At 46.8% G+C, this 14,550-nt stretch overlaps 1 protein-coding gene across 4 annotated transcripts in view; it reads left to right on the plus strand.

Moving 5' to 3' along the window:
* QRICH1 (glutamine rich 1) overlaps positions 1 to 14,550 on the plus strand; it is a 67,113-nt gene that overhangs the window by 44,362 nt on the left and 8,201 nt on the right. For all 4 annotated transcript variants that reach the window (XM_031663349.1, XM_031663352.1, XM_031663350.1 and 1 more), the window contains 3 exons: positions 3,277 to 3,454; positions 3,975 to 4,129; positions 6,335 to 6,449. In XM_031663349.1, the coding sequence (XP_031519209.1) occupies positions 3,277 to 3,454; positions 3,975 to 4,129; positions 6,335 to 6,449 (448 nt within the window). The remainder of the gene's footprint in view (positions 1 to 3,276; positions 3,455 to 3,974; positions 4,130 to 6,334; positions 6,450 to 14,550) is intronic.

Below are 14,550 nucleotides of genomic sequence, written 5' to 3' on the forward strand. Positions count from 1 at the left end.
AAGGGCAAGAATGTCTGGGCCCAGCTATAGACTTGGCTTTGAGCAAGACAGTAATTCATGACAAACTTTTTAATAAAACAGAGTAGGGGAAAGATGGGTTGCTTCCTGAGCTAAGAAAGTACTTATTGACTAGGTAAAGGGAGGCTTGGGCCTGTGGGTGGCGGGGAGGAGGGGACATCTGTGTGGCTCACTGAGAGGCTTCTGGTGCTATTGGGTCCTCTGGCCCTGAGCTCAGCTGCCCTCCTGGTCTGTGCTAGATGTCTTAGAGGGGCATGATGGTTGGCAGTTCATGGAACTGTTTCAAAGAAATGGTTTGAGTAATTTTTTTTGTGTGTGTGGTGATCATTGGATTAGCCAGTGCAGTTAAGGAGAAAAACTGATGCCAATAATTTTCTTCACAACACTGCAGATTGAAGCAGCTCTTTGCCCTAGACTGTAATTTAATACATGTCAGTATTCTGGGCCTGATGCAAAGCTGTGCACACGTTTTTTGAATTAGTGAGTGAGCGAAACTAGGGCTTTGGGTGATTTGAATTGATTTCTTACTGTTTTATTGCACCTTTGAGAATCCAAGCACATTCTTTTTTTTTTTTTTTTTTTTTTTTTTTTTGAGACAGAGTCTTGCGCTGTGTCACCCAGGCTGGAGTGCAGTGGCGCGATCTCGGCTCACTGCAAGCTCCGCCTCTCAGGTTCACGCCATTCTCCTGCCTCAGCCTCCGAGTAGCTGGGACTACAGGCGCCCGCCACCACGCCCGGCTAGTTTTTTGTATTTTTAGTAGAGACGGGGTTTCACCATGTTAGCCAGGATGGTCTCGATCTCCTGACCTCGTGATCCACCCGCCTCGGCCTCCCAAAGTGCTGGGATTACAGGCTTGAGCCACTGCGCCCGGCTTTTTTTTTTTTTTGAGACAAGAGTCTGGCTCTGTGACCCAGGCTGGAGTGCAGTGGCACCATCTTGGCTCACTGCAACCTCTGCCTTTCAGGTTCAAGCAATTCTCCTGCCTCAGCCTCCCAAGTAGGTGGGATTACAGGCGCATGCTACCTCACCTGGTGGCTAATTTTTTATATTTTTGGTAGAGACAGGGTTTTACCATGTTGGCCAGGCTGGTCTCCAACTCCTGACCTGAAGTGATCTGCCTGCCTCGGCCTCCCAGAGTGCTGGGATTACAGGTGTGAGCCACCTCACCCAGCTCAAGCACATTCTTTGAACATGTGGTGACTCAGTTCTTGCCCTTCAAAATCAGAATCCAAACTAAAAAAATGGAAAATCTTGGAATTTTATTTTTTTAGGGTGTAAGGATCTCTTTAGAATCTCCCCAGGCATGGTGGCTCATGCCTGTAAGCCTAACATTTCGGGAGGCCAAGGCAGACGGATCACCTGAGGTCAGGAGTTTGAGACCAGCTTGGTCAACATGGTGAAACCCCGTCTCTACTAAAAATACAAAAATTAGCCAGGCATGATGGCAGACACCTATAATCCCAGCTACTCGGGAGGCTGAGGCAGGAGAATGCCTTGAACCTGGGAGGCCGAGGTTGTGGTGAGCCAAGATCATGCCACTGCTCTCTAGTCTGGGTGACAGAGCAAGACTTTGCTCAAAAAAAGAATTTCAAAAAGTAGGAAATTGCAAAGTTGGGAGTCAAGACCAGCCTGACCAACTTGGAGAAACCCCATCTCTACTAAAAATACAAAATTAGCCAGGAGTGGTGGCACATGCCTGTAATTCTAGCTAGTTGGGAGGCTGAGGCAGGAGAATCGCTTGAACCTGGGAGACAGAGGTCGAGGTGAGCCGAGATCCTGCCATTGCACTCCAGCATCCAAAGAACAAGAGCGAAACTCTGTCCCTGCCAAAAAAAAAAAAAAAAAGAAATGCTGAGTCTCAGATCCCACCCTTTTCAATCACAATATACATTTTGATATAATCCCCAAGTGATTTGTTTGCACATTAAAGATTGTGGGGGCCGGGTGCAGTGGCTCACGCCTGTAATCCTAGCACTTTGGGAGGCTGAGGCAGGTGGATCACCTGAGGTCAGGAGTTCGAGACCAGCCTGGCCAACATGGAGAAACTCCGTCTCTACTAAAAATAAAAAAATTAGCCAGGTGTGGTGGCACACACCTATAATCCCGGCTACTCGGGAGGCTGAAGAAGGAGAATTGCTTGAACCCGGGAGGTGGAAGTTACAGTGAGCTGAGATTGTGCCACTGCACTCAAGCCTATACTACAGGAGCGAGACTCCATCTCAAAAAAAAAAAAGAAGATCGAGACCATCCTGGCTAACACGGTGAAACCCCGTCTCTACTAAAATACAAAAAATTAGCCGGGCGCGGTGGCGGGCGCCTGTAGTCCCAGCTACTCGGGAGGCTGAGGCAGGAGAATGGCGCGAACCCGGGAGGCGGAGCTTGCAGTGAGCCGAGATGGGAGGCTGAGCCAGACCCCCAGCCTGGGCGGCCAGAGTGAAGATCTCAAAAAAAAAAAAAAAAAAAAAAAAAAAGAAAAAGACTGTGGAAGCAGTGCTTTGAGCCAGTAGTTCTCAGCGGTGACCAAACATTAGAATTACTTTTTTACTCGAGGAGTTCTTTTGTTTTGTTTTGTTTTGTTTTTTATTTTTCCGAGACAGAGTCTCGCTCTGTCACCAGGCTGGAGTGCAGTGGCGCAATCTACTTGAGGAGTTTTTATACGATTGATACTTTGCTCCCCCTCAGAGAGATTCTGGAGTAAGTCTGGCTATTAGTGTTTTTAAATAAAAGATTTGACCGGGCACGGTGGTTCACGCCTGTAATCTCAGCACTTTGGGAGGCCGAGGCGGGCAGATCACCTGAGGACGGGAGTTCAAGACCAGCCTGACCAACATGATGAAACCCTGTCTCGACTAAAATTATAAAATTAGCTGGCCGTGGTGGTGCATGCCTGTAATCCCAGGTACTCGGGAGGCTGAGGCAGGAGAATCACTTGAACCCGGAAGGCGGACATTGCAGTGAGCCGAGATTGCGCCATTGCACTCCAGCCTGAGTGACTAGAGCGAAACTCCGTCTAAAAAAAAAAAACATTTAAAAGTGCAGCCAAAGCTGAGAATCACTGCACTAGCCCAGTTGCAGTGCTGCTTTTGCTGTCCCTGGGGCAGGAGGTAGAACTGCAAAGCTTCTTAAAAGTAGGACAGCAAGGAGTAGAGAAATATTTTCTTAAATAAATGAACTACACTTAACAATTTTCTGGCAATTTTGCTGAAGGATCTAATATAAAACACTATTGACACATTTTCATGGTTTCTTTCCTATAGGCTCAAACTGTCCAGGTTGCTGAAGTTGAACCACAGTCACAGCCACAGCCTTCCCCAGAACTTCTGCTTCCAAATTCTTTGAAGCCAGAAGAAGGGCTTGAAGTATGGAAAAACTGGGCCCAGACCAAGAATGCTGAATTAGAGAAGGATGCTCAGAACAGATTGGCACCCATTGGGAGTGAGTGTCTGGGAAGAAGAGTGGGCTCTGTCTAAAATGCAGTGGTACTGAAGTAACAGGAGGACAAAATGGCAGAAAAGTGGTATCCCCTATCTGGGGGAAAAGAGAGCAACATCTGTAATAGTATGTTGAATTCAGTCCTAGCAACAAGCAGTACTGACCCTGTGTACATAATAAGCAGGATGTGTGGAGTTTGCGCAAAACCAGGCATTTTTAGACATACGGGTTTCAGGAGTTGACCCTACCAGACCTGAACACAGTGGCTTCTGGGAGGAAATGGGAACCAGGTAGTAGGCACTCACTCAAGCCCTTCTTTCTTGGCATTAGGCTCATATACTCACATGATAGGCCAGTTCTGACATTACAGGCGTGAAACATTACAGTAGATACAAGTGACCATTTCTGTCCCAGCACCCTCATGGGCAGTATGTGTTCTGAGCCTTCCAGATATGGACCCCCAGGACCTCTATTCGTCCTGGGTTGCCAGGACCTCCATTCATCTTTGGGGCTTTCGTTGCAGGGCGCCAACTGCTGCGATTCCAGGAAGATCTCATCTCCTCTGCTGTGGCAGAGTTGAATTATGGGCTCTGTCTAATGACACGGGAAGCTCGAAATGGAGAAGGTGAACCCTATGACCCAGATGTGCTCTACTATATTTTCCTGTGTATTCAAAAGGTAGGAAACAGATCTTCATGAGAACATGTTTGAGCTGTGTTCCTGTTGGATGTTTGCTAGTTTAGTTAATAAAATGACAAACAAGAAGTTAAAATAAGGAAGTTCTCTTTCAGGTATATAATGAGTTTTAAAATGCACATTTTTTTAAGTTTTAAAAACCTACATGTTCACTTTAGAAAATAAGAGCCGGGGCCGGGCGCTGGTGGCTCACGCCTGTAATCCCAGCACTTTGGGAAGCCGAGGCAGGTGGATCACTTGAGGTCAGGAGTTGAAGATGACCAGCCCGGCCAACATGGTGAAACCCCTATCCACTAAAAATACAAAAATTCGCCAGGTGTGGTGGTGTACGCCTATAATCCCTGCTACTTGGGAGGCTGAGGCATGATAATCGCTTGAACCCGGGAGATAGAGGTTGCAGTGAGCTGAGATCACAGCATTGCACTCCAGCCTGGGTGACAGAGCGAGACTCTGCCTCAAAAATTTAAAAAAAAAAAAAAAGAGGTCGGGCATGGTGGCTCAAGCCTGTAATCCCAGCACCTTGGGAGGCCGAGATGGGCGGATCACGAGGTCAGGAGTTCGAGACCATCCTGGCAAACACGGTGAAACCCCGTCTCTACTAAAAAATACAAAAATCTAGCCGGGCGAGGTGGCGAGCGCCTGTAGTCCCAGCTACTCGGGAGGCTGAGGCAGGAGAATGGCATAAACCCAGGAGGTGGAGCTTGCAGTGAGCTGAGATCCGGCTACTGCACTCCAGCCTGGGCAACAGAGCGAGACTCCGTCTCAAAAAAAAAAAGAAAAAAAATAAGAGCCAAGCGAGATGTCTCACACCTGTAATCCCAGAACTTTGGGAGGCTCAGGCAGGAGGATCGCTTGAGCCGCAGGAGTTTGAGACCAGCCTAGGCAACATAGTGAAACCCCATCTCTACAAAAAATTAGCTGGGTATGGTAGTGCGTGCCTGTAGTCCCAGCTGCTTGGGAGGCTGAGGTGGGAGGATTGCTTAAGCCCCAGAGGTTGGGGCTGTAGTGAGTCATGATTATGCCACTACACTCCAGCCTGGGTGACAGAGTGAGACCCTGTCTCAAAAATGAAAAGAAAAAAATTAGCCGGGTGTGGTGGTGCACACCTGTAGTCCCAGCTGTTTGGGAGGCTGAGGCAGGAGAATTGCTTGAGCTCAGCAGTTCGAGGCTACAGTCAGCTATGATTGTGCCATTGCACTTCATTCAGTCTGGGCTGCAAAGCAAGACCTTGCCTCTTAAAAAATAAATGCATAAAATTAATAATAAAATAGGAAAACAAACATTATTCATCATCCTACTACCTAGAGAAACTTCTGTTATATTATTGGTAATTACCTTGACCTTTTTTTGTGTGTAATTCACAGAGCATTTATGTAACACTTTTCTTTTTGTTAAAGTAAACCTGATTTTCATGAAAGTAATTTATTCAAAACAAAGTCTTGTGCCAGCATAGAACTTTCCTTCTCATTGTTCCCTGCATTAACACTAAATACTTATTTGAAGGAGTCTAGCTAGAATAATATACCAATATAGTTACGTTTTCAGGACATCTGTGGTGAAGCATAACGGAAATTTGCAGACTGGCAGTTCAAGGGAGCAGAGGTGGATATTTTAGTGCTTGAAGGCTTTTGAGGAGAAATCACAGTATAGTAGAGTAGGGCTTACTGGTTGGGACTCATTCTGTTGGCCTAGTCTTGAGACATGTCTGCCTCCTAGTTTTTTCCTCTCTCGGTGGTCCTAACCTAAGTACTGTGTGAATTGCTTTACATGCTTTCATTCTGTGCTCTCCCCAGTCCTGGAAGGCAGATACCATCATCTCCATTTACAGGCAAGGAAACTGAACCCCAGAAATTAAAAGACTTGCACATGTTATTTAACTTACACAATATCTAATGGAAGACTGACCCTAGAGCCTATTCATGATTTTTGCTAACACAAAACAATGCCTTTCTTGGGTGAAATACCATTCACAACATCTGCCTTATTTACCGAACTCTCAAGAATGTCATGAGAATCAGTCACATGAGCTTAAGCGTACTATGGAAGTGTCACATGCTGGTGCCTTAGTTTGTTGAGGTGTGAATGGGTAGGGAAGGATAGTAGTACTGGTAGAAAAATATATTTATTTCCCCTGAAAGCCTTGTTCAGGAGACTACCAATAACTTCTATTAATTGTTTTTCTTTTAGTATCTTTTTGAAAATGGAAGGGTAGATGACATTTTCTCCGATCTTTATTATGTTCGGTTCACGGAGTGGCTACATGAAGTTCTGAAGGATGTTCAGCCCCGGGTCACTCCACTTGGTAAGAGTCTCCCTTGTCCTTGGATATCTTTCCCACCTGGATTTAAGAAAGATCAACAGCTTCTGTGGTTGGCTGTGAAAAGCATGTGAGTGAGGGGGATATAAATCCCAGACTGCAGCAGCATTGGCCACTGTGCTACTTGCCCTGATAGGGAAGAGGCACTGCTCACCAGAGAACCTTGCTGGTCCCAGTGTGGGAAGGACACAGGAACAAGCAGAACTAGTGGGATAGTTACTATCTTTTTTTTTTCTATTAAAATGTATTGATTAAAGTTAGAATAACAATTAAGAATTGTGGACAGTTTTATCTGTAGAGCATAATTTTTGCTTTACTCACAGGCAGTCTTCTGGACAGCATATTCTGTTGGAACAAAAGCATAGGTTATTCAGTGCTTTTCTTTGTTTGTTCTTAAAAAAAACATGGTCTTGGTATGTTGCTGAGATGGACCTCAAACTCCTGAGCTCAAGCGATCCTCCTGCCTTAGCCTCCTGAGTAGCTGGAGCTATAGGCATGCGCTACCATGCTCAGGTATTTTTGTTTTGTTTTGTTTTGTTTTGTCTGATACAGTCTTGCTCTGTAGCCCAGGATGGAGTGCAGTGCCATGATCTTGGCGCACTGCAGCCTCCGCCTCCTGGGTCCCAGTTCAGGCAGTTCTCCTACCTCAGCCTCCCGAGTAGCTGGGATTACAGGCATGTGCCATCATGCCCAGCTAATTTTTGTATTTTTAGTAGAGGCAGGGTTTTGCCATGTTGGCCAGGCTGGTCTCAAACTCCTGACTTTGTGATCTGCCCGCCTCGGCCTCCCAAAGTGCTGGGATTACAGGCGTGAGCCACTGTGCCTGGTCTATTTTTGTTTTTAATAGACTTTTTTGTTTTGAGACGGAGTTTCGCTCTTGTTGCCCAGGCTGGAGTGCAATGGTGCGATCTTGGCTTACTGCAGCATCCGCCTCCCGGGTTCAAGTGATTCTCCTATCCCAGCCTCCCAAGTAGCTGGGATTACAGGGGCATACCACCACACCCGGCTAATTTTTGTATTTTTAGTAGAGACGGGGTTTCATCATATTGGTCAGGGTGGTCTCGAACTCTTGACCTCAGGTGATCCGCCCACGTCGGCCTCTCCCAAGTGCTGGAATTACAGGCATGAGCCACCACCGTCAACTAATAGACTTTTTTTTTTTTGAGATGGAGTCTTGCTCTGTCATCTAGGCTGGAGTGCAGTGGCGCAATCTTGGCTCACAGCAAGCTCCACCACCTGAGTTCACGCCATTCTCCTGCCTCAGCCTCCCGAGTAGCTGGGACTACAGGCGCCTGCCACCACGCCAGGCTAATTTTTTAAATTTATTTTTAGTAGAGATGGAGTTTCACCGTGTTAGCCAGGATGGTCTCGATCTCCTGACCTTGTGATCCACCCGCCTTGGCCTCCCAAAGTGCTGGGATTACAGGCGCGAGCCACCGTGCCTGGCCTAGACTTTGTTTTTTAGAGTACTTTTAGGTTTCCAGAAAAATTTAGCAATAAGTATAGAGAATTTCCATATAACTCCTTAAGTGTATACCCTCACACGCAGTTTCTCCTATCAGTAACATGTTGCATTAGTGTGGTACATTTGTTACAATTGATAAACCAATATTGATACATTATTGTTAACTATAGTTCATAGTGCTATGAACTATATTATTGTGTTGTACATTCTGGTTTACATTCTGTATCTGCTGTACATTCCGAGTTTTGATAAATGTATGATGACATGTATCACCATCATGATGTCTTATAGAATGTTTCACTGCCCTAAAAAATACCTCTTCTGGGCTGGACATGGTGGCTCACGCCTGTAATCCCAGCACTTTGGGAGGCAGAGATGGACTGATCACTGAACATTGGGAGTTCAAAACCAGCCTGGCCAACACGGTGAAACACTATCTCTATTAAAAATACAAAAATTAGCTGGGTGTGTTGGCAGGCGCCTGTAATCCCAGCTACACGGGAGGCTGAGATAGGAGAATTGCTTGAACCAGGGATTCGGAGGTTATGGTGAGCCAAGATTGTGCCACTGCACTCCAGCCTGGTGATAGAGGAAGACTCCGTCTCAAAAATAAAAAACAAAAACCTTCTCACCTGTTTATCCCTCCCTCCCCCAGATACACTGGGAACCACTGATGTTTTTACTATTTTCATAGTTTTCCTTTTCTAGAATATCGTACATTTGGAATAATTCGGCATGTGGCCTTTTCAGATTTACTCCTTTCACTTTCCAATATGCCTTTAAGATTCCTGTGTGTCTTTGGCTGGGCACGGTGGCTCATGCCTGTAGTCCCAGCACTTTGGGAGGCCAAGGCAGGTGGAGCATGAGGTCGGGAGATGGAGACCACCCTGGCTAACATGGTGAAACCCTGTCTCTACTAAAAACTACAACAAATTAGCCAGGCGTGGTGGTGGGTGCCTGTAGTCCCAGCTGCTTGGGAGGCTGAGGCAGGAGAATGGCGTGAACCCGGGAGGCGGAGTTTGCAGTGAGCTGAGATCACACCACTGCACTCCAGCCTGGGTGATAGAGCGAGACTCCAAGACTCTGTCTCAAAAAAAAAAAAGATTCCTGTGTGTCTTTTTGTGGCTTGATAGATTGTTTCTTTTTCTCACTGAATAATACTCCATTGTATGGATGTACCACAGTTTGTTTACTCATTCACCTATTGAAGGACATCTTATCTTGGTTGCTTCCAAGTTTTAGCAATTATGAATAAAGCTGCTTAAACATTTGTGTACAGGTTTTTGGCAAAGGAATAGACAGATCAATGTTACAGAATAGAAAACCTGGAAATAGAGACACACAAATATAGTAAGTTTGTCATTGACAAAGGAGAAGGGAAATTCAATGGAGAAAGCAGAGAGAATAATCTTTTCAACAAATGGTGCTGGTGCTGGTGCAGGCTCTGCGCAGTGGCTCATGCCTGTAATCCCAGCACTTTGGGAGGTCGAGGAGGGTGAATCACTTGAGATCAGGAGTTCTCAAGTGATGACTGGTGATGACACCAGCCTGGCCAACATGGTGAAACCCTGTGTTTACTAAAACTACAAAAAATTAGCTGGGTGGCTGGGTGCAGTGGCTCAAGCCTGTAATCCCAGCACTTTGGGAGGCCGAGATGGGCGGATCACGAGGTCAGGAGATCGAGACCATCCTGGCTAACATGGTGAAACCCCGTCTCTGGCCAGGCGCGGTGGCTCAAGCCTGTAATCCCAGCACTTTGGGAGGCCGAGACGGGCGGATCACGAGGTCAGGAGATCGAGACCATCCTGGCTAACACGGTGAAACCCTGTCTCTACTAAAAAATACAAAAAACTAGCCGGGCGAGGTGGCGGGCGCCTGTGGTCCCAGCTACTTGGGAGGCTGAGGCAGGAGAATGGCGTGAACCCCGGGAGGCGGAGCTTGCAGTGAGCCGAGATCCAGCCAGTGCACTCCAGCCTGGGCGACAGAGCGAGACTCCGTCTCAAAAAAAACAAAACAAAACCCCGTCTCTACTAAAAACTACAAAAAACCAGCTGGATGTGGTGGCGGGCGCCTGTAGTCCCAGCTACTTGGGAGGCTGAGGCAGGAGAATGGTGTGAACCCGGGAGGCGGAGCTTGCAGTGAGCTGAGATCGCGCCACTGCACTCCAGCCTGGGCGACAGAGTGAGACTCCGTCTCAAAAGAGAAAAAAAAAAAAAATTAGCTGGGTGTGGTGGTGCATGCTTGTCGTCCTAGCTACCGTAGATGCTGAGGCAGGAGGATCGCTTGAACTCGGGAGTTCAAAGGTGCAGTAAGCTATGATCATGCCACTGCACTCTGGCCTGGGTGACAGAGCAAGACCGCAACTTTGAAAAAATAACAGTCTAGCTGGACACGGTGGCTCATGCCTGTAATCCCACCACTTTGGGAGGCCGAGGTGGGCGGATCACAAGGTCAAGAGATCGAGACCAGCCTGGCCAACATGGTGAAACCCCCCCCCTACTAAAATACAAAAAATTAGCCAGGTGTGGTGGTGTGCAGCTGTAGCCCCAGCTACTCAGGAGGCTGAGGCAGGGAAATCGCTTGAACCAGGAAGGCAGATGTTGCAGTGAGCCAGGAGCGCGCCACTGCACTCCATCCTGTCGACAGAGCAAGGGTCCGCCCCTCCTTGGGTGCAGTGGCTCATGCCTGTAATCCCAGCATTTTGGGAGACCGAGTCAGGTGGATGACTTGAGACCAGGAATCCGACATCAGCCTGGCCAACACATAAAACATCTTCTCTACTAAAAATACAAAAAATTGGCCGGGCGCGGTGGTTCACACCTGTAATCCCAGAACTTTGGGAGGCTGAGGCGGGTGGATCATGAGATCAGGAGATTGAGACTATCCTGGCTAACACTGTGAAACCCTGTCTCTACTAAATACAAAAAATTAGCTAGACGTGGTGGCATGTGCCTATAGTCCCAGCTACTCGGGAGGCTGAGGCAGGAGAATCGCTTGAACCAGGCAGGCAGAGGTTGCAATGAGGTGAGACCATGCCACTCCACTCCAGCCTAGGTGACAGAGTGAGACTCCGTCTCAGAAAAAAAAAAAAAAAAAGACTAGCAGCTGGGTGTAGTGGCTCACACCCATAATCCTAGCACTTTGGGAGACCAAGGTGGGAGGATCACTTGAGTCCAGGAGTTTGGGACCAGCCTGGTCAACAAAGTGAGACCCCCATCTCATTCATAATAAACGTCTAGTCTGGGCCTGGCTCACACCTGTAATACCAGCACTTCGGGAGGCCGTGGTAAGAGGATTGCTTGAGCCCAGGAATTCAAGACCAGCCTGGGCAACATGGTGACATCCTATCTCTACCAAAAAATAAAAAACTACACACAAACACATATTAAGTATCTGACCAGATACCTCACCAAAAAAAATATATTGATGGCACATGAGTATATGAAAATATGGGCTGGGTGTGGTGGCTCACACCTGTAATCCTAGCACTTTGGGAGGCCAAATGCAGGTGCATCACTTGAGGTCAGGAGTTCAAGACCAGCCTGACCAATATGGGGAAACCCCATCTCTACTTAGAAAAATAGAAAAATTAGCCGGGTGTGGTGGCACGCGCCCGTAATCCCAGCTACTTGGGAGGCTGAGGCAAGATAATCACTTGAACCCAGGAGGCAGAGGTTGCAGTGAGCCGATATCCTGTGCCACTGCACTCCAGCCTGGGCAACAGAATGAGACTCTGTCTCAAAAAGAAAAAAAAAGATGCTCTCGTCAGGTGTCATCAGAGAGTTGCAAATTGAAGTAATGAAATACTACTGTACATTTATTAGAATGGCTAAAATTCAAAACACCAACAGCACCAAATGCTGACATGGATAGGGAGTAACGTCATTTATTGCTTGTGGAAATGCAAAATGACACAACCACTTTGGAAGACAATTTGGCAGTTTCTTACAAAAGTAAACATTGTTGGCCTTATGATGCAGCAGTTGCATTCCTTGGCATGCAAAGAAGTTTAAAACTTGTCTTCATGCAAATATCCGAGTTTTAATCCCTGTTCTGCCATTTATTAAAATGTGTGCTGCTTAACCCTTAAAAAAGAAACTTACTGGTTAGACAAATTTTTTGAGTGCCTACTATGTGCAAGGCAGTATTCCAGGTGCCAGAGAATATGATTAATACAGCAGTGAAGAAAATGGAGCTTGCACTACAGTAAGGTGAGACAGTGTATAAATAAGTAAGTTAACTCCAGTACTTTGTCTTTTTTTTTTTTTTTCCCCCTTGTTTTTTGTGGAGAGCGAGGTCTCACTATATTGCCCAGGCAGGTCTCCAACTCCTGGGCTCCAGCTATCCTCCCACCTCTGCCTCCCTAAGAGCTGGGATTATGGGCATGAGCTACTGCACCTAGCAACTTAAGTACTTTGGAGAACAGAACACAAAGGAATGGAAAGGGTTAAGACTATTACAAGGGAGGGCTATTGTTGGAACAGAGACATGAGTGACTACATCACTCTACATAATTTAGAAGTTTTCAAGCTAAGTATGGATATGCAGAGTTCACTTTTTAGTCTGTTACTATGGATAAATAAAATAAACAGAATAGATTAATGAATTCCCCCATGTACCCATTTTCCATGGCAAATCTTTTTTTGTTGCTGTTTTTTTGTTTTTGAGACGGAGTCTCACTCTGTCGCCCAGGCTGGAGTGCAGTGGCACCATCTCGGCTCACTACCTCTGCCTCAGGTTCAAGTGATTCTCGTGCCTCAGCCTCCCAAGTAGCTGGAATTACAGGCGTGTGCCACCAAGCCCATCTACTTTTTATATTTTTAGTAGAGACGGGGGTTTCACCATGTTGACCAGGCTGGTCTCAAACTCCTGACCTAAAGTGATCCACCTGCATCAGCCTCCCAAAGTGCTGGGATTACAGGCATGAGCCACTGAGCCTGGCCTGTTGCTGTTTAATTACTTTTTGTTTGTTTTTAAGTTTATTTTTTCCATTTTAACCTTTATGTATACCACCACCTGTTTCCCCTCTCCTGTACTGGAAGTAAATTCCAGATACTTTATCCATACTTTTTTTTGCCTGAAGCCTCCGAATAGCTGGGATTACAGGCACCTGGCCAGGCTGGTCTCGAACTTCTGGCCTCAAGTGATTGGCCCACCTCGGCCTCCCAAAGTGCTGGGATTTCAGGCATGAGCCACGGGACCCAACCTATCATACTTACTTACTTATTTATTTACTTGTTTGTTTATTTGAGACAGATTCTCATTCGCCTAGGCTGGAGTGCAATGACAGGACCTCGGCTCACTACAACCTCTGTCTCCTGGGTTCAAGTGGTTCGCCTGCCTCAGCCTCCCAAGTACCTGGGATTACAGGCATGTACCACAACACCTGGCTAATTTTTGTATTTTTAGTAGAGATGGAGTTTAATTTCACCATGTTGGCCAGGCTGGTCTTGAACTCCTGACCTCAGGTGATCTGCCCGCCTCAGCCTCCCAAAGTGCTGGGATTACAGGCGTGAGCCACCGCTTCTGGCCTGGTTGTGTCTTTTAATATTTACTTTTTATTTATGTATTTATTTGTTTTGAGATAGAGTCTCACTCACTTTGTCGTCCAGCCTGGAGTGCAGTGACATGATCTTGGCTCACTGCAACCTCCGGCTCCTGGGTTCAAGCAATTCTCCTGCCTCAGCCTCCCAAGTAGCTGGGACTACAGGCGCACACTGCCACACCCGGCTAATTTTTTGTAGTTTAGTAGAGACAAGGTTTCACCATGTTGCCCAGGCTGGTCTTGAACTCCTGACCTCAGGTGATCCACCCGCCTCGGCATCTCAAATTGCTGGGATTACAGACGTGGGCTACGGAGCCTGGCTCATACTTTAAAAAATAATTTTAAAAAATGACTGGGCACGGTGGCTCACGCCTGAGTTCCCAGCACTTTGGGAGGCCAAGGCGGGTGGACCACGAGGTCAGGAGTTCGAGACCAGCCTGGCCAATTATGGTGAAACCCTATCTCTACTAAAAAAAATGCAAAAATTAGCTGGATGTGGTGGTGGGAGCCTGTAATTCCAGCTACTCGGGAGGCTGAGGCAGTAGAATCACTTGAACACAGGAGAGGCAGGGGTTGCAGTGAGCCGAGATCGCACCATTGCACTCCAGCCCAGGTGACAGTGCAAGACTCAGTCTCAAAAATAAATAAACAACAAAAAAAGGTAAATCCATAATGTAATTAAAATCTACCCTTTGTTAGGCCGGGTGCAGTGGCTCATGCTTGTAATCCCAGCACTTTGGGAGGCTGAGGCGGGCGGATCATGAGGTCAGGAGATCGAGACGGTCCTGGCTAACACGGTGAAGCCCCATCTCTACTAAAAATACAAAAAATTAGCTGGGTGTGGTAGCGAGTGCCTGTAGTCCCAGCTACTTAGGAGGCTGAGGCAGGAGAATGGCGTGAACACGGGAGGCAGAGCTTGCAGTGAGCCGAGATGGTGCCCCTGCACTCCAGCCTGGGTGACAGCAAGACTCCCTCTTAAAAAAAAACCAAAAAAAATCTACCCTTTATTAAAATGTTTAATAGTCTTACACATTTCATTATTTTGATTTATCTGAATGAAGGTCAAAATTAAGTCT

Source organism: Papio anubis, chromosome 2 (assembly GCF_008728515.1).
Source record: "Papio anubis isolate 15944 chromosome 2, Panubis1.0, whole genome shotgun sequence".
NCBI classification, from domain to species: Eukaryota; Metazoa; Chordata; class Mammalia; order Primates; family Cercopithecidae; genus Papio; species Papio anubis.